The 19483-nt window shown below is 58.3% G+C and overlaps 1 protein-coding gene across 8 annotated transcripts in view; it reads right to left on the bottom strand.

The window, feature by feature from the left end:
* FMNL2 (formin like 2) overlaps positions 1-19483 on the bottom strand; it is a 125735-nt gene that overhangs the window by 64172 nt on the left and 42080 nt on the right. For 7 of the 8 annotated variants that reach the window (XM_083841100.1, XM_083841095.1, XM_083841096.1 and 4 more), the window contains exon 2: positions 4-87. In XM_083841100.1, coding sequence (XP_083697226.1) covers positions 4-87 — 84 coding nt within the window. Of the gene's footprint in view, positions 1-3; positions 88-14183; positions 14447-19483 lie in introns of those variants that run through there. The other variant, XM_083841101.1, reaches the window with a different exon arrangement.

Raw genomic sequence — 19483 nt, forward strand, 5'->3', positions numbered from 1 at the left:
TACCTGGTCGCAGATGAGCTCCCACTTCTTCTCGTTGTCGTACTGCCGCAGCAGCCGGGCTTTGTCGGGCGGCAAGTTCATCGCATTCTGCAGGGAGAGAGAAAGCGAACGTGAGGGACCACAGCGGGCTCGGGCTCAGGAGGAGTCAGACTCGAGCAAACCAAGACAACATGGCTGCGGTTGCTCTAATTGTTTTATGTGAATTCCTGTTGACAAGAGTTATTCAGAAACATTCCCTCTCAACGTCGTCTTTGGCCCCAAAAGCAGCAGTGAGTCACACGGCAGGGCCCAGCAGTGCCTCTCCTGCTGCGGGGATGCGCTGGGAAGCAGGAGGAGGCAGTGACCGGAGCGCTGCCGCCCACCACGGCCCCTCTGCCCCCTCTCTTACCCTCCCTGAGCACGTCGATAAGGGAAGCGCCCAACCCAGCGGCACGCTGGGCACTGCAGAAGGCCACTTTTCTCCAGAAAAAGTCCTGAAACGCCATTTCATTTTATTTCAACAGCAGGACACCATTCAGGCTTTAAAATGTCACCGCACGCAACCGTATCTGGGTAACAGAGACGCCGGGGGCAGGAGCGCTGCTGCCCACCGCGATGTGCGTGACTCGCACGCACAGAAACAACGACCTGGATGCTGCGAGCGACACCTGTGCTGATGCCCGTCAGACGATGCCCATCGCCTGCCGTCCCCTCTGGTGCCAGGTGAGACGCCCCAGCACGGGAGGGGTCCGGGGCAGGGCAGCACGGAGCGGGCGCTCTGTCCCGGGGCAGCCTTCCCGAGGGCCGGGTCCCACAGGCAGGGCACGGCCGCGCTGTCTGAGGAGAGCTCTGCAAACACGGCGTCTCGAGAGCCTCCCTATCAGCCGAGCGCAGCGCAGGAAGGCGAAGTGCCCGAACGCGAGGGCCACGAAGCACCTCTCCATCTGCAGCTCACATTCTCCTCGGCACACTCGTCTGGCCGCGGAGTCACCCCAGTTAACCCCCAGGACGCAAGCACTGGGTTGCAGAGCCCGGCTCCCTGCTGGGAGGCCCTGCAGCCCTGCACCCCACAGCCCCCAGCACTGACGGGCGCTGCGCTCCCCCGGTTCGTTTGAAAAAGGTGATGGGAGCCCCCAGCGCCGCAGGCACAGAACGAGGCCGGAATCAAAGGCTGCTCCATAAATACTCCAGCAGTGAAGCGGTAACCAACAAACCCACGTTTAGGCACCAAGACACTCTGCTGTAGCAGGACACACCTTCACAGCCTGTGCAGTAGGTTCACAGCTGTGTCAAACCCAGCCTGTCCTGGGGGTCCTCGGAAACACCCCCGAGCCCCTCTGTGACTGTTGGGCTCACAGAGCCAGCCCGGGGCCGGACATTCTCCATTTCTCCATCGCAGTTAATAGAAGAGGAGGGGCACGGACAGCCCAAGCTGCTGTCAGCACCCCCAAGAGTCTGTGAGCACCAGCCCAGCCTGCGGGCACGCTGGTGGACCCAGCCTAAGGGGCACACTGCAACACCAAAACTGAAAGAAACCCCAGCAACGGCCAGGATCCAGGGTCACGCTGTGACCGCAACAGCCACACCTGGACACAAGTGGCACACAGGGAGTCCTGGGCACGTGACGGAGCGGTAACGGAGGAATTTCAACGCGCACGTTAAGTGGTTACACAGTAGGGATCGGTATTTTTGAAGCACTTTATCAGAAATGCACTGGGCTGGTCGAGCTGAACCACGACAGGACAGGCGGGTACGGGGACGCGTGCGCTGGCACCATGTCCCAGCCCCTGCACGCTGCCACAGGGGCAGCCACCACGCCGCTGCGAGGCTGCGCAGCACTGACAGCGCCAGCAGGCGTTTGTTGCACAAGCCGGGTTAAAGCCGGGACGAGGAAGCCGAGAGCTGACCTGGCGGTGGCTGCTGGTCTGACACCGACATCCCCACACCGCATCCCGGCACATGGAGGGAGCACCCACACAGGTTTCGGCTCCGTGACCACGTCCCCCTTGGCCGGGGACAACCAGGGGCAGCCCCAGCAGGACCGCGGCCACCTCCCTCCACGGCCGTGCCCCACCAGCACCAGCCCTGCCGGCGCGGAGCGCAGTCACTCGCATCCCCAGTGCAGATTTCTTTTGAAATCTTCGGTGTGGCTGCGAACGCCTCTTCCTGCCGGGAATGCTCTGACAGCCGAGGCCCCTCCGGTGCACTCTGACCTCCTGGTCTCTGCAGGATCCCCGAGGAAGGCAAGGAAAACAGGTCTCCAGCTCATCTGGCCTCCTGCATCTTGCAGATGCGCTTGCCGCTCTCCCACAGGACCTGCTCTACCTCCACCCCAGCGGATGAGCGTCACCTGCAGCTGCAATGCCTGCTCTTCCCAAAGCTTATTTTCTATCAGATAACGAATACTCTTCTTTTTGCTCATCCATGCTGTCATGTTGACAGTATTTATAGGCTGCGATCCTATCTGCCCTTGATTCCTCTCTCAGTCTCTTAGCACACACCTTATCAGTTCTCCTTAACATTTTAATGCGCTTCTTGGTATTTTTCCTGGGGCTTTTTCAAGTGCCATTCCTTACCTCTGAGGATGCAAACATATTTCAGAGCTCCACTACATCTCAGCCGCAGGAAAAGCTTCGCTGTTTACCTGCAACACACGCCTTGTCAAGCTGCCATCTTATTATACCTAATCAGCTTACTGAACCAAGCTGGCGCTCGGACAAGAAACCTGCCTGGAAACCTCTGCAGAATCCACTCATCGCAAGAGCTCAGCGCGGACGAGAGCCCGAAACAGGGAAAACAAGACCTAGGCAGCAGGTTGGTCTGATCTCATTTCGAAATGAGTTAAATCTGATCTCATCCCGAAATGTGAACTCCTTCACTCCGCATCTTTCTGCCGCACACAACCACCTCGTGTACTCCAGCAATTACTGCAATTTACTTTAGCTGGCCCTGGTCTGGCAGGCAGAATTATTCCGAATACAGTGCGTACGGCCGGCTTCAACCCCTGCCCGTACGCGGTGCATGGCTCGTGCCCACTTACTGCCTGTTAGTAGGTTTACAGCAGTTTTGCAGTCTGCTTGTGTGCCAGCCCCCTAACACAGGGACGGGTCCCTCGGCCATGGCAGGCGCCTGCAGCTCACCTCCAGCAGCTCCTCGAGCTCTCTTTTCAGGAGGTGACTGGGAAGGAAGCCGCTACTGCTGCCGACTGCACCGCTGGACCCATCGCCGGCGTGGTAAGGAGGGAGCACACTGGGCTGGGGCTCCTCACGCTGCCGGAGCCAGCTTGGCATTAACTTTTATGTGCTACGCACAATCGGTTTGAAGGGCTTTCGTAGGGTTGGATCAAATGGCACTCGTTTACTGGAAAGCATCACCCGCAGCCCCAGGCCCTCCATCCGTCACGCAGGCACACTCGGGCACCGCGCACGTCCTCCCCTCCGCGCCCCGGCACCCGCCGAGCTGCTCTCGTGGCTCCTGAGCCCCGGCCTTGGCTCTGCCCTCCCGCAGCCCCAGCACCGCCTCCCCCGGCAGCACACCCCAAGCACCCCTCGTTTCCTCGCCCTTCGGCTGCTCTTATTATTGACAGCCGTTCCCTGCTGGAAAACTAATTGCTGAGCCGGGGTGTTTTGACTTCGGTGGGAAGCACCACACTTGCGTTACGTTTATGCACGGCACTCCATCGAGGGGCTCTCCGAAACCCGAGCGCGCTGCATCTGACTGCACAGCCCCTCGCTGTTACAGCAGGGACCACGGCAAAGAAGGCTACCGAGCTGGCTCGGCCTGAGCTCGCTGCTTGCTATAGTTGCGACTCCAGCCATAATTAGCCAAACGCACCAGCAGCCTGCACTTCTTGCTCCCTGCGGACCGGAGCAGTGACTCACAGGTATCTCCTAGCCACGTCCAGGTTCTTTGGCTGTGGGCTTCACACATACCGGCATTTCTTAGCTAACTACAGGTCTAGGGCCTGTAATTCCTCTCCCCATCTTCACCCTCGTTACAGCTCACGCTTCGAAGGCTTTTGACGGTGCAACCACTGCCGATACACCCGAAGTCCCTGCTGCGCCCAGAGGGGATGCCCCCGGCACCCCCCCTCCTGCCCACATCCCCGGCCGGTGTAACGCCAGCACCCGAGCCACGGGAGACGTGCTCCACGCCCGGCTTTGCCTCCTGCAGGCGAGCCGCCCCCTTCCTCCACCAGCACCTTCACAACCTCCCCCAGAAATAACTCAGCCAGAGCCCAATGCTGCGCTGCTGTCTGCAAGGGCCGGCTTCCAACCCGATTTTGGCTCCACACACACATAACTTCTCTTTTTCCCCGCAAATTCCAAAGTTATTCATGTCTACTGCTGCGTGCCAAGTAATATAGGTAAGGTTTCCATTTCGTTTGCTCCAGACTGGCATTAGAAAGCTAGAACTCGAATTAATCACAGTAGCAGATGGAAAACTGGGGGAAATACTAGCAGGCCTACAAAATATTAAATTGCTTAAGAGTTAAAAATAAAACCAGCAGCGCATCAAGGAAATATATATTTTGAACCTATTAAACAAAACTCGGCTCTGTCCAACTTGGCACCCCCAGCAGCGTCTCCGAAGCCCGTGCCAGATGCTTCGGCAGCGCGCTGCGTACCCAGACTTGTCCAGGGCCGGCCTCATTCCACCCAAACACACTTCGCGCACGGCTGCCTTCCTTTGGCCATTTCCTGATGATTTTATCTGAATCGGCGTGACAGCGAGAGCCCAAACTGGGTTTTGAAGTGCCAAAGCACCTGAATTCACTGGGAGAACGGCGCAGCCTGTGGGTTTTGGCACTGAAACCCTGTTCAGGGCCCAAAACACGAGGTTCCCCCACGGGGCGCATCACCCGGGTGTGCGGCCCAAGGCTGGCTGGTTCGCTTGCCTCTCTCAGGACCAAGAAGTGCATTATGAGAAAAAAGGGAACCCCTTACAAGGAGGGCACCTTCAAAAGCACGGGCAGGACGCGCAGGGGCACACGGTCGGGGTTACACACAGAAAACGCTACAGCAGCAGGCCAGGTGCCACCCAGGGCCAAAGCGCCCCGGGGACGCGGTGATTTGGGAACAGAAATACCTGGAAAGGAGGGGCCGAACCAGCTCCTGTCTCAGAAATGTCACAACACCCAGCGGCTCCAGTGATCTCTGCCACGGGGAGGGCTGGCACCTGGCCGCAGGTCTGGGTGGCACTGCAGGTCCCTGCGGCACCGAGCCACGCGCTGCTGGGGCGAGGGCCGAAGTCTGCTTTTTGCGACTTATTCCTCCTTTCAGAGAGAATTAAAAGGCTTAATGTTTTGGAAAACAAACGCAGCAGCAGTTTGAGCGACTCAAAGGCATAAGCATTGCTAATTAACGGCATTAGGCTGTTGCTCTTTCTTATTAATCTTATCATCTTTAAGTCCAAATCCCTTTTATTTATGAATCGTGACATTAATGTGCCAGCCTCGAACGCGGCAGAGTCCTCCTAATCCATCCGCTCACACGGAAGGCCCTGCATGCTTTAGTAAGCCAGTTAGAGCACAGCTACCCCTAAAACACGAGAAGTTTTCACCAGCCTCCAAGAGAAAAAAAAAAAAAAGGGCAAAACATTTCCTATTCCCTGGAGCTTCCCGGGGTGCCCAGGGGGCACGGCCGCAGCCCGCAGGGCTCGGGCTGGCCGCAGCTCTGCAGGGAGGTGCACGGTGCTGGCTCCCAGCCTTTGAACTCTGCATCACCGTAGCTTGTGCTCCGAAACGTTGATTGGGGCCAGCCTTAAAATTTGGGATGCAACGGTAATATTAAATTTCAATTCAGTGAACGTATCCTCAAGCCAAGCCGCAGTGCCCTTGGCGGCAGGGCAGGGTGTAGGTTAATGCCAATCCCTCGCCGAGACGCGACAGAGCAGCTTATATTCCCGAGACCTAATTCCCCACGCACTTTCTCCTTCTGCCTTTCCTCCGATTGGGATTATTTCTGATTTGCACAACCACTCGCGAGAGAGAAAAGCAAACCTCTGTAGTTTTTGGCTCCGTGGTAGCATTGATGGAACAGCTCAGGGCTTTAATACACATAAAGCAATATCCTTGGCCTTTGTAAATGAGATTCAGATTTACACACCGACATCAAACTTCTGCTCATTACCCCAGGAACGGCAGACTTCAAGGACCCCCTATCCTCACCTGGAATCTCCTAACCTGAGGTTATTCTCCAGCTCCTCAGTTAAACTCCTCAAGCCCTCGCAGCCCGCAGACGGCCACGTCCCACCGCGTTTCACCTCCGGCTCTCCTGGTTTTATCTCCGCTGCCTCCACAATGATGAGCTGCAATCTTCATTTTTTCTGCATTATGGTCAGGACTGTTTTAAGGCACTGTCTGAATTATTTTAAGCTTTTATTAATGTCTGGTGAGTTCTTACAAAGTAAATCCAAAATCGGCCCGTAAGTCAAATCCATACCTCCCGACTTCGTAAAACTGAAAGAAAGCAGGCGCCTTTCCTGGCTGGGGAGAGCCTGGGAAGAAAACTCGGGCTCTTCAGTGGATCCAGGCTCACTTCTTGGCACTGCCAGGTGCCCAGCTCTCTCCAGAGCCCAGGATCAGAAAGGAACCAAATTCCCTGCTGACGGCTGCCCACCGAAACGCCCCTCCGTATTTCTGTGCAGTACTAAAATTTCACTCCGGGACCCAGCCACTAAACCAGCCCTAAGTATTCTTGTACAACATGAAAATTTAGCTTTTTGTAACTTACTGCACGACTTCACCTTTCAGCCCCGCTCTGGTGTGTTTATTTAGGAAAGCTGGAAGCAAGTGAAGCAATTCTGGGTGTGTTGACTTTATGAGGAATCCATGCTAAAATTAAATGTACTTATTGTTCTAATCCTCCTTCTCCCCTTTTTTTTTTTCTTATTAAACGGTTCTTTGATCTGAAAATACGGATGCTCTCACTGACGAGCCCTTTCTGCCGCTAGCCATGCCCTGTATCTGCAGGGAGAGCACCACAAGGGGCAGAATCGGGCCCTTCAGTGCCAGGTGAGTCGCTGACATCTGCGCATCAGGCCCAGGCGTGCCTTCAGGCACGGTGTCCAGCTACAAACACCTACATATGTTTGTTGTTTTTTTTCCCCATAAAGCTTCAAACCTGATTTACAACCTCCTCGAAGAAGCAGCGGCAATGAGGATGCGCTCTGTCTCAAGAACCAGGAGTGGAAAAAACTGAGGCCAAGCCCTTACCCCTGCCCAGCCATTTCACACGCACCGTGGCGGCCCGGCGAGGCCGCTCAGCGAGCCCTGCCTCGGGGCTCCCACAGGGAAACTGAGGCCCGGGAGTCTGGGCCAACACCCGAGGCTCCCCAGCAGGCAAGGACGGCCAACGACAGCCAGAAGCCCAGGTTTCGCACTGCGTTTCCGCCCGGCACTGGGACGTGGCCACTGTCTGCCGTGCCAACAGCCCCTCGTGCCCCTCGTGCCCCTGCCCAGCAGCAGCCACCCTCGTTCCCGGGAGCCCAGCTGGGTCCTGGCCCTGCCCGCAAGGCGCGGGGCTGGCAGCAGCAGCACACGCCCGGCCGGGTCTTGCTGGGCGGCCACGATGCCTCTGACGTCCGCGGCTGAAATTTCCTCCCAGAAGCATCTCGAACGATCTGGTGGCAAACGCCGGCTGCTCCTACCACAGGGCTGTTTACGCCGTTCAGAAGCTCAGACCCAGGCTAATACTTTACAGATTTGGGAAAAGCCGAAACCTCATTAATTCACCGCTGAGGAACAGTTTCACGCGGCAGGAGCTGCGGAGCCCAGCTCTCGGCTGACTCACCCATCCCGGCGGACGGCTGCGAGCGCACCCCGCCACTGCACTCGCTCGTCCAAGCGCACCCGCTGCTGATAAGGCAAACCGCATAATCCGAAATTACAGACGTTCTAGCGTCGTGTCTGGGAACATCACCCCCTCGCGATGTTGTTCGGTACGGAATTAAGCGCAAATGCCGCAGAGCTGGCAGCAGAACCGACTGGCTGCTTGCCGGTCACTGTTCCAGAGGAGAAACTAAAAGGAAGGATAGCAGCACCCAGCAGCGGCTGCCACAACCCAGCCGTGCACACACGGTGAGCGCACAGCCTCAGCATAAAAGCAGCTGCAAAGAACGGTCAGTTCAGAGGCCACGCTCCTTCCAAAGGCGTAAATCTCCTCTCCGAAACAGCCCGGTGCTGTGTCGCACAGCGCTGCCTTCGCAGGAGGAGTCAGCCCCGACGCACCTGCACCGAACCCACCCCTGCGGCCGAATCACGGCGGGAGGATCAGAGGCATCCTGTCCGTGCCTGCTGGGCACACCGCAGCACCTCTGCACGACTGCCCCCCCCCCAGCACACGCTGCCCCAGCACCCCGAAACAGCCGACGTGGGGCAGGAGCTCACACGGCGACCACAGGCGGCGGGGTGATGAGGCGCGAGCAGTGCTAGCCACGCACCCCCGGGGAATTTCGGAGCACCATCCTGTGCTCCTTCTGTACGGAGGAGAGGCGGTTTGCAGAGGGCGGGCGTCACGCATCGCCTCCGACCGCCCCGCTGCTAACCTGCCCAGCCGCCATCCCAGCCGCCCTGCGAGGTCGGCCTCGGCGGGGAAAAGCTGCAAGCTCTCAACAAAGCGGTAAAAAGAGCGGTTAGAGAAATTTCCTCTAGCTGGACTTGTGAAAGCAGCCGAAGATCCCATCGTGCTAGGAGCGATCCTGTGACGGGAAGAGGCCTTCTCCCACCCTACGCGCGCAGGTGGCGCGGGGAAGCGGTGGGGATGACGTTACCGGGTGCTCCCTCCTCACACCCTCCTAGCATCGCTGTACTGAGCTGCAACAGGAGGTCACGGGACGGTGAAAGGGTTGCTTCTAAAACATCGAATTAGCTTCATTTTTCACGCTGGTGTACACAAAACACAACGGAGAAAGCAAGCCCTTTCTCAAGCCACCGCTTTAAGAAGGCGTATCACATAGAAACCTGTAACTGCGCAGCCAAACGCGGACGGTAGCACAAAAACGCCCCTGACCAAGCAAAGTAAAAAGCCTCAATTCTCTGGAAACTTGAACGGTCTCCTTCTGTATGATTGCACCTCTTCCCCTATGTACGAACACATACGAACACATTTTATTAAGTTTTTATGCTAATACATTTGGCTATTTGAACTGAGCTACTTTAACACGTCCAGAAAAAAAAACAGGACAAGCTGTGAACACCAACACCACACAGACATACGCGTAAAAGTCCCCAGACACCAGAACAAACTATGGTGAGACTTACGGTGGGCACAAACCGAAATCTGGGAAATTCCCCTTAAAACCTAAGAAAAATTCCCCTTAAAACCTGCTCCATCCAGGGCAGTTGCGGGGACGGGCTGCCCAGAGGGGTGAAGCTTGCACACATTCACAGCAGACAACGAATAAAAGCTAAAAGGCAACAAAAACCCCACGGCCGCCTCAGTTCAGTCTTAGGACGCAGAGGAAACCCCGCAGGCCGGCAGCTTCTCTGACTGATGTCGGTCTAGAAACAAAATGTTCATTTGAATAATATCACGGGCCTGAATAAACCAAAAAAAACAAATGAAGTCAGGGGCAACAGGGAGAAAAGCCAACTGCTTCGCTGCCACTGCGGTGCGCTAGACAAGCGGTGCTGCCTCCATCCCTGGAGGACTTCTGTGACGCGGGCAGGTAATGCCCCGAGCCACGGCCACGCCACCTCCCGGGGGGCATCAGTAAACCCCTCCACGTGCCCTGGACCAAGGAATACGTTAGTTACATTTTTAATAAAGCTGATTTTACAAAAGATCTCCGTGTCAGCAAGCCGAAGCTCGAGAGGAGGAGGCTCTCCCCGAGGTACACCGGCTGCCTTCGGACTAAGCAAACAAAAAGAAGCCCTAAGCGGCGAGCCAACCCTAAGAGATAAGCACTGAGAAAGAACTGCGAACTATTTACCTCCCTCGTTTCCACGCTCATGTGCTTGATGAGCAGCGAGAGCAATTTATCTGAAAGTTCGTTATACATACAAATGTAAACACGAGGAAAGGCTCCCATATGCCAAGCTTCAAACCCCAGGGAATTTTTACAGGCGAGCTATAAACTCGGGTTTATGTTGGAAATATTTACAGCTCTGACTACTGCAGGCACCACCGGAGCCCAGCAGAAGAGGCGCATGGCAAGCCAACGCAAACCACGAGTGTGTGACTTCTAGCCGTAAGGAGAAACTCTCCGTACAGCAGGACCACTCTGCCCCTTATAACTGACCCCAAGGCTCTTCCTACCTTATTTCACATCTGCCCGGGTTGACAATAAAAGAGTTGGGAAAAACGTATGGCGCACAAGCACACACACGCCATCGTATGAATAATCCTAAAAATCACGTGCCTTCAAACCACTGGCCCTGATTTTTGACGTTTCACCAGTCTCGTTTTCACATATCCTTAAGTTCTGTTTTTTTTTCCTGTTGCCTTTCAGTGCCGAGGTGTCAGGCTCCAAGTATTCGGCAGCGGGATCTGACTGGGCGATCAGCTGAGCAAATACTTTGGTCAAGGGCAGGGCCGAGCCGCAGCGTGGCCGGGAAGGCCGAGAGCACCACGAGGGAGCACAACCGGGACGGGCTCGGTGCTGACGAGCGGCCGCTCAGTAACGCCTGCAACAAGCAGGTAAAGCGAAGCACGAAAAGCAAGACCCCTCTGTTTACACACTCGGCTGCACGCCCCGCGAGGCAACTTGCTCGCTTTGCTCGCTCTGAACCATCACACCAACCCCTGCGGGTCCGCGGACGCCTGGCAGGGGCCGCGCTGCCGCAGCCGGTCCCCGAACAAGGCTGCACTGTGCCGCAAGCCCTGGGGCCCGCGCTGCGCCGCCCTCCTCGGTGACGGAAAGCTCACAGCCGTTTTACGGGGGGCTTTTATGAAGCTGCCCGAGCAGTGGGATTGCAGAGGCACCTCGGCTCCCTACCAACCCATGGGGTCTCGCCTTCAGGAGAGAAGGCAGAACAAGGCTGGTTTTAAGGCCTCTTTTTTTAAAGTGTTTTTGTAAAAAAAAGCAGACTACAAACCGAGCTGGCAAAAGCTCCACGCGGGCGACTGAAAGCAAGTAGGCAGAAACAAGGCGTGTAGGAAGCAGCAGCCCTGCTCCGGGGCAGGCTCCAGCAGACAAGCTGCCCGTGGCAGGCGTGCCGTCGGTGGCGGTGCCCGGCGTCCACGTGCGGGATGCGTGGGGGTCCTGTGGTCCCCTCGCTGCCCCCCGCTGCAGCCGTTTCAGCATTTCTTCCCCTGGGAAAGCGGCGTCCTGCTGGAGAATAGGAGGCCGCCGCTCCTGCCTCGTGCACAGTCACCACGGCTCCGTCACCCAAATAACCACCTTCATTTTTATTCAGGTTATTTTATTTGGGAAATGGACTGCAAAAAGACGATGCTGTAAACAAAGCCCGGTCCCTTCCCGGACGGCCACGGGCTGTCCTTGCCGTGTCCTGACCTTGCCCACGTCTGCAGCCAGGTAATCCTCGCCGGGAAGCTCCTGCTCCCCCTCTCCTCGGCCTCCCAGCTCGTCCCCCACCACGAGAAGGAGGCCGCACAGCCCTACAGATGTCAAACTGAGCAGCACGTTAGCTTTTATGTAGCGCGCACAGGCTGCCAGACAACTCGGCACGAAATATAAACGAGGGGTTAGTGCAGGCAGAGCCGGCCCCGAGCGCTGCCCCCAGGTCTGCTGCGAGGCGAACCCTCCCGAGCCCTGGGACGCGGGACGAAGCCCTGCCGAAACCTCCCCTCGGGAAGCACACCGCAACCGAGCGGCGGCACGGCGCTGGCTGTTCTTTAAACGCTTTTACTGCAGCCTTCCCAACATGGGTCCTCAGGTTCGGTGCTAGACCAATAAATGCTCGCGCTTCCCCATAAAAGTTTCTGCTAGGTTAGTTTTTCCAAATAAAGCCCTAACCACATTTTCTGGGCTTCTGCTTATGCTCAGCACGCTCAAGTTTCCAGCGCGCACCGGAGTCACTCGTGCTCCATAGATTTCATCTCCCCCCAGCCTAGAAAGCTGCACTGCTTCTTATCCGCCTCCAGTAAACTTCCACGGCAAGCCACTGAGTCACCCGTGGTACGCCTTGCCTGACGTAACCCTCAGACAGGAACCCAAAAGGTGGTATTTAAGGCAGAGGCTTGCACGTGCGAGGTACTTGCTCTAATGCTGGAAAACGATGGGGCCATTCAGGATGCCGTTTTTAACCTCTGTGAGATGATCAGGGAACTTTTGGAGACGTCCCGTCGGTAGCACGCATGCACGGACACCTACAGATGAAGCACGGGCATCGCCCCGTATTGCTCTCACACCCAGTGCAATGAATGTATTTTCATTTTGTTTTTTTTATTCTCAGCTTCGTTCCTTACTGGCCGGGACGAGTCACGCCGCGGGGGCTCGCTGCAGCCTGCCAGCTGAGGGCTTCCCTCCGGCCCCAGCCAAACTCCCAGGGTCGCCTTCATTCCCGGTTCCCACTGCTTTTCTCACCTGACGACAACACGCACCACAATGGCCCTTGTTTATCCACAAACACGTTTCTAATTTAATCTTGTAATCTTGGAGCTGGTTCACCCGCTAACCCCGCAAGATATCAGCCTCGTGACTTCCAGAGTGCAGTACGTGAAGAGTGTAAACAGAAGACACTCACATTTCATGAAAAAACCCTTTGATGAGCGCTGATAAACTCGAACCAGAAACATGACGGGGCATCGCCCCGCAACGTTACATCTCCTGCCGGAGCTCAGCACGGCCGCCAGCTGTTCGGGGCAGGATCCGGCTGCTGCTCCGCGGAGCCTCACGGACGATCCCGAGGCACCTGCAGCACCCAGGGCGCCAGCTGGCACGAAGCGGGACGCGCTGGGCACTTCTGGAGCAGGCGCTGCAAGGCAAGCGGGGCACCCGCAGAGCTTAGTGAGCAGCCAGACAGCTCCGTTTAGGTGACGGCACCGCCGAAGCCTCCTACAATCCCCCCCTCGCTGCCAAAGAGGTGGAGAAAATCCGCAGGTGTTAACGAAACTGAGGTCATGTTTACATTTGATGAACGCATACACTTTTTATTGCTGTCTAGCTTATGCTGTGAAAGCTGCCTGCTACCTGGCCGTAAATCTCCCTCCCTGAGCTAAATCCTGGCGCTTTCCGTTCGGCGGGGAGCAAGCTGTGCGGTGACACCGGCGCTCTGCCTCGGGCACTGCGGTGCAGGAGGGCACCGCGTCTCGCACCAACGCGCCGGGGAACGAACGAAACCCCGTACGCCTATTTTACCCCAGGCCTGCTCCCCAGCTAGGGCAGAGCCATAGGTGAGCTTTGCCTGGGCTCCCTGCAGCACGCGGACGCCACGCCAGCAGCTGGAAGAGCTCCGTCCCCGCGAGGCCCCAGCACACGCTGCAGCCCCGCTCCTGCAGGCTCCGGGCTCCGGCGGGCTGCCGTCAGCCTGTGCCCGGCTCACGCCGGCGGAAAACCCACCGCGCCGCGCCGCAAGCCCCTTGGGCTTTGTCACCGCGGTGAGAAACGAAGCCAGCTAACAGAGGGCGGCGGGGCTGTTGCACAACTGTCCCAACAGGACGCACCGGGAGGATGAGAGCGGCTTTCCTGGGAAATGCTGTCCCAGGGGAACGGCAAGTGCCTCCCTGCTCCTTCCCCCAAAAGAAAGCTCGGAGCGCACGGCCCTGCCGTGCCCCTCCTGCAAGTTCTCTTGTTCTGACCTTGGCGCTGTAAATATCGACAAAAGAAGGGGAAGAAAAAGGAGGCTAAGCTACCTAATGCCTTTCCAGAAGGCTCTGCCGCTCTTTAAGAGCCCCAAATTAACCGGTAATGCTCTTTTGATTAACCCCCATTAAGGAGCAGGCCGCTCGCAGAGGGCGCTGAGCGCCGGGGAGCTGAGCCCAGCGCAGCGAGGAGCTGCGCCGGGGGAGCAGAGGGGCGAGCAGGAGGAGCCCCGGGCAGGGTGAAACCAGGGCCTGGCGGCACCGCGGGCACAGCAGGTGACACCCAGGGCCCACCGCTTGCTCCCAGCCCTGGGTCAGGGCCTGGGCTCGGTGGTGACCGCGATGGAGAGCGGGTGACGGGCTGGCACACTGCGGAGGGGTTTGGCTGCACTGCCTGGGTACCTGCGTTACTTCTTGCACAAGGGGCACGGGGGCTGCAAGCTCACTCGAGTGCACAGAAACAGCAAAATGACCCCTGCTAGACAACCAACCTCCCACCTCTTCCGGCCGCCCTCCTCGCTGCTGCTTCTCTGCTGCCGTCACCGTGCAGCCACAGCACACGCTGAACAGGTCAGGCCCAGGACAACGCTTCTCCTGCCTCCATCTCCACGAGGCCACCAGCATTTCCTCCCGAAATCATTCCTAAAGTCAGCCGTCCCGCCTGGCACCGTCTGGACGAGGCCTACCAAGAGAGAGGCCCCGGCAGCCGGGCTGTCGGTGAGCCTCCCTGCCTCCAGCAGCGATGGAAAGCCAGGCACAGGTGTGTGCTCACAAGAGCCCTCGCACGTTTCCTCACTCATCACTTACAGCTGTAGCCCCGGCACGAAGCAGGGCGGCTCACGTGGAAAAGCTGAGCGAGCACGCTGGGGGGCACCACGGGCGCCCACCGCAGTCCCAAGCCCTCCCCAGGGAAATGGAGGCTGGCTCCCAGAGCTGCTCTTCCTCCAGAGCCGCCGCCCTCGGTCGCTGACCATCAGCGGCCTGTTAATTAGGCAGCCTTGGAGAGCCGGCATGGCCGCGGAGGAGGAAGCTGGACTCGGGTGTTTCACAACCCCCTGACTCAGGAGCCGCGCACCTCCACCCGCAGACCCCGGGCGGGACGAGCCAGCACCGGGACAGAGCACACCGATTTGTCACCCACGCAGCCTCCTGCGCACCCCGAGTGGCGCGGACATGCCAAGCACCACCAAGCACAAGCGAAATTCCCTTTTTTTTAACACCCAAGTCCCTCGGGCACGCACGGCAGCCGGAGCTCTTCGGGACTGCCGGGACGGAGACCTCGCCGTTAAATCCAGCTCTGACTTTCTGCCGCTTCCCACGCCGGGAGCCCGGGCAACCCCCGGCATGCCAACGAGGTTAAACAGCTCGCGGGCTCGCTCAGGAGCCCAGCGTGGCACCGCGTGACAATGAGCGTGCGCTAGCAAAGGCTCTGGGGCACGGTACCAAGGGGACAAGCAGAATTAATCCCGAGCCCACATCGCCACCTCCCCGCCGCAGCGCGGGCACCCGCAGGTAACCCAGCTGCAGAGCCGCACAGAGCCAAGGGGGTACCAGCCTCTAAACGGGAAAAACTGAATTCTGAATGTAAGCACATAGGGCATTTATTCCAGGGGCTCGGGGGATCTGGTTACATCTGTTTGAAAGGCTTTTTTTCCTCCTTAGAGCAGCAACTCACCAGGAAGCGTTACCAGGAGCAAGCGCCGCAGGCAAATTGGTGCGAGCACCTCTGCAGCCCCTGGCTGGTGCGGGGAGCGCTCGCGGCGCGCGAGGAGGAGCACGGGCAGGCTCTGCCCTCGCTGGGGACGGGGACGGGGACGGGGACAACGCCGTGACAGCAGAGCCGGGCACTGCGTGCAGGCGAGCCACAGGCACAAGTGCGAACCCCCACGAGCACGGCAAAACGAGCAGCAGGACCTGGCTCAAGCACACCCCCCTCTGCCCCCCGAGCTCCCCGCGGGGTCGGGCACAGCCCGGCACGAGCAGCCCCCGGGCTCAGCTCTACCTGGGGCACCCTTCGACGTCTGCCCCATCCCCAAAACGAGCCTGGGCCACCTTGGCTCAACCACGGCCGGTGCTGTGCTCGGGCTGCCAGGGGCTGAGCTGCTGGGCGCGGGCAGACTGCAGACCCCCTCGTTTCACCCCAAAAATGCTGAGTGCCCCCCCGCCACGCGTGCAGCAAGACGCCGAGCGCTCAGGCGGGCAGCAGGGCGGTGTGGCTCCTCGGAGGTCTCTGCAGCCATCTCCAAACTAATCCTACGGAGGTGGGGTCGAAGTGGAGGAGATGGGCTTGGTCTGAGGAACCGGAGATGATGGGAGAAGAGCCTTTGCTCCCCTCGATCTCGTCCCAGGGACCTGCAGAGGGGAAACGGGGCTGAGCCCGGAGAGCTGCCCCGTCCCCGAGGCTCTGCCCCATCTCCGTGGGGCTGCAGGGAGCAGGGGAGGCAGCGGCAGGGCTCGGCCCCGAGGGCCCTTTCTCCGAAGCGGGTAGTTCTGTGAAGGAGCCACTTCAGGAGCGAGAGATGAGGTCACTTGGTTGAGTTTTGCACAACAAAATCCCCACCCAGGCCGCGACCTCGCCGCAGGGCTGAGCTTCAAGCACTCGGAGACCCCCAGGCGGGGGCAGGAATGGCACCGGGAGGGCCAGGAGGACCGAGGCTGTCCGGGGAAAACAGCGACCGAAAAGAACGACGTGAAATCCGCTTTTCTTAACGCCTGCCAGAGGACATTAATCAAACCATCTCGTAACCAAGAGCACGGGTCGGGTCCTCCTCCCAGTCCCTCTGCAGGACAGAGGGCTGGAAGCGCCAGGCATCAGCCCCGACCAGGTTTGCCCCACTTCGGGGCCAGCTCATGCTCAGCACTAAACACCCAGCACCAGGTAAACATCCACAAACTTCTGCTCGGACAGCGGGGGAAGGAGAAAGGCAGCGGCTGGGACAGCAGCAGCAGGGAGATGCACGGGAGCTGCAGCTGTGGAGGTCCCTGCCCGGATTTCTCTTTCCTGGCACACGTCTGAACAGGCTGCGGAGCACTTAAAAATAGCTGTAAAACCCAAAATACCACGTCCAGCCTGGAGCCTGCCTGTAATTTGGGATTGTGCCGTTCCCTCCGCCCTGCTCCTCCTCTTCTTCTGTGCTTGCTTTTTGCTGCGAGGAGGGGAGAGCGCTGTGCCGGTGACCTCCCTGCGCCGCCAGCACCGGGAGAAGCGATCACCGGGAGCGTGCTGCACCTCCGTGGGCAGCCCCACGCCTTCCCCTTGCTCATTTCCCAGTGGAGCTGGTGCCACGGGGTGCGCTCGCCTGGGGGCAGGCCGCGGCAGTTCCCATCCAAAAGCAGGTCGGTGGTAGCAGCACCGGGTACCGGACAGCTGGACGGGAATACAGCCCATCCCCTGCACACCAGCGACACCTCTACCACGTCTTCCCCCCGAGGGGCATTGATTTCAACGCATTGGCTTAGCCCAGCTAGCACGAAACGTCCTCAGGCAAGTCCTAACCATCGCTTTTGCCCCAAGTACTCATTAGCCAGGTTGTTAGAAAAAGGGAAAGGAGCTTTTGGAGGTAAGCATTATTATTTCACAGCCAGTATTGCCCATTAACTGCAATTCATACCATTAACATGGGTAGCTTTACTGCTCAGTTACACGGCTAATACCAGCTAAAATTATATGCTGCTGGTTTAAAATGAGACAGAAAGAGAGCATTATGAGGCCAGCGTGAAGCTCCCCGAACACCACATCCATCTTAATTCCTCTCTGCAGGAGCCAGTGCAGACCTGGCGGGGTAATGCCCATCCTAACGCCCTGCCAAGAGGAACACAGAGCAACCGGACACTTTACAGCACCACGGGATTAGAAAAGATGATCAATTGCCAAATCGCCCAGCTCAAGAAGTCACCATTAATGCTTCTTTGCTCCCAAGACATCAGGTCTCACAGCTAAGGGCCTGCAGCCTGCAGCAGGGCTCCTGTGCAGGGGAACCTCGAGCTCTGCCGGCTTCCTCCCACGGCACGGCCGTGGCTGTGCCCACCGGTGCTGGCAAGCTCCCCCTGCCAGCGCCGTGGCACAGCAAAGCAGAGCAGGGAGGTCGAGAAACAGCCACCGCCAATCCTTCAGCTGCAAGTCTGAGAGCCGTGCCTGCAGCTGAAGGACATCTGCACGCAAGAGAAGAGCCTGTGCTCCCTACAATACAACAAAAACGCAGAAGGCACACAGGATCAGGCACACAAGGTCACGCTGGACAACAAAAATAACCATCTGTTGAAGGGGAGAACAGCACAACGCTGTTCTTTAACATATTTCTCCCCCCATGCCTCCGTCTGCAGCAGGGCTGTGGCAGCAGCACCTCTCTCGGTGTTTCACATTTTTAGCAAGCGCCCTGCGTTTCCAGATAAAAGGCGATTCTTTGCATTGATACCAGCAATAAATCACCTCCGGCAGCACAACGTGAGGCCTCTCCTTCAGGTGGCCACTCGGTCTGGCTGCCGGATGGGGACCGGAGGTGGCCGCAGCCCCGCGCCGGCCCTCGGCGTCCCGCTGCTGGCAGCAAGCGCTGCGCTTGTGCAATCCGCTCCTCCGGCCATCCCCAGCAGCAGGCATCTTCTTCCAAAAGCATTTGTCAGAAGAAAAACAGAACCACCCAAAATTGAACATCACTCAGCTGCTTGAGAAAGAATAAACGATCTTCATTTCCAGCCCTCCCGGAGACAGAGTTCATCCGCGCCCCTGCCAGAGCCAAAGCCCGGCGCGACGGCACCCGGGGCTGCGGCAGTGGCGGACCAGGACGTGCCCCACGGCCCGTGCCGGATCGCTCCGTGCCCACCAGAACGTGAGCAGCACACCCAGGGCCCCCTGAGCAGGCAGAAGGTGCCGTGCCCGCGGCCGCCCTCCTCTCTGCCGGAGCACCGGCTGCAGAGCAGGCAGGCGTCTGAGCAGCAGGAGCCTGAGGTGCCTGAAAACTAATGAATGGAAGAGCCAGGGAGGGATTTACGCAGCGTTTTATGCAGTTTGACAACATTTAACCAGCAAGACAGCTTCTCAACAGGCAGAGGCCGGGCTGACAGGTGGAGTTACTCATGCTCCCCCTGCTACCTTCCATGGAAAGTTAAAAAAACAGAAAACACCACGTTGGTACAACCGGGACGCTCACTGCCACAGGGCACCCCAGAAGCAGGACCGTGACAGTGCCCGTCCCTGTAAGAACACAGGCAGCTCCTCCACTGGAATAAATACTTTTATGATAAATAATGCAAATGATGCAATTGTACATGGATCCAAATCACAGCAGGTACCTGGCAAGATGCTCCCTGCACCAGCCGAGCAGGACCAGGCGGAGAGGAGATCACCGGGGTGCCGGGGGGGTGCTGGCACCCGCGGCCGGTCCCAGCACCGCCAGCAGGGGTTTTGAGGTGTGAGGGAGACCCATCGAGCTGTCACACACAGCCCACGGGTGAGCCAGGCTGCAGCACGCAGGCGGGACCCCCCCGCCACGTCCTCCCCACAAATACACCCAGCAGACTTCGCTCCAGCGCCGTCCGGGCGTAGCTCCGAGGGGATTTCTCAGTTCCTGCACCTCCTCTGTTCCCTGACAAACAGCGTCTCGACGGCCAGCCAAGCATGAGGGCAGAGGGTTATTTTAATAGAACATGTTTTACCAATTAGGATCTTGTGATATCCACCAAAACATCTAACGCAACGCAGGAAAGCCACTAATAAAGCTCCGCACGCATACCGGGGTTTTACAGACACCATCTGAAGCTGCAGGTGCTTTGTTCTACTGCTCGCAAGGCCGTCACCAGAA

Source organism: Anser anser (genome assembly GCF_964211835.1).
Source record: "Anser anser genome assembly, chromosome: 6".
Classification (NCBI taxonomy): domain Eukaryota; kingdom Metazoa; phylum Chordata; class Aves; order Anseriformes; family Anatidae; genus Anser; species Anser anser.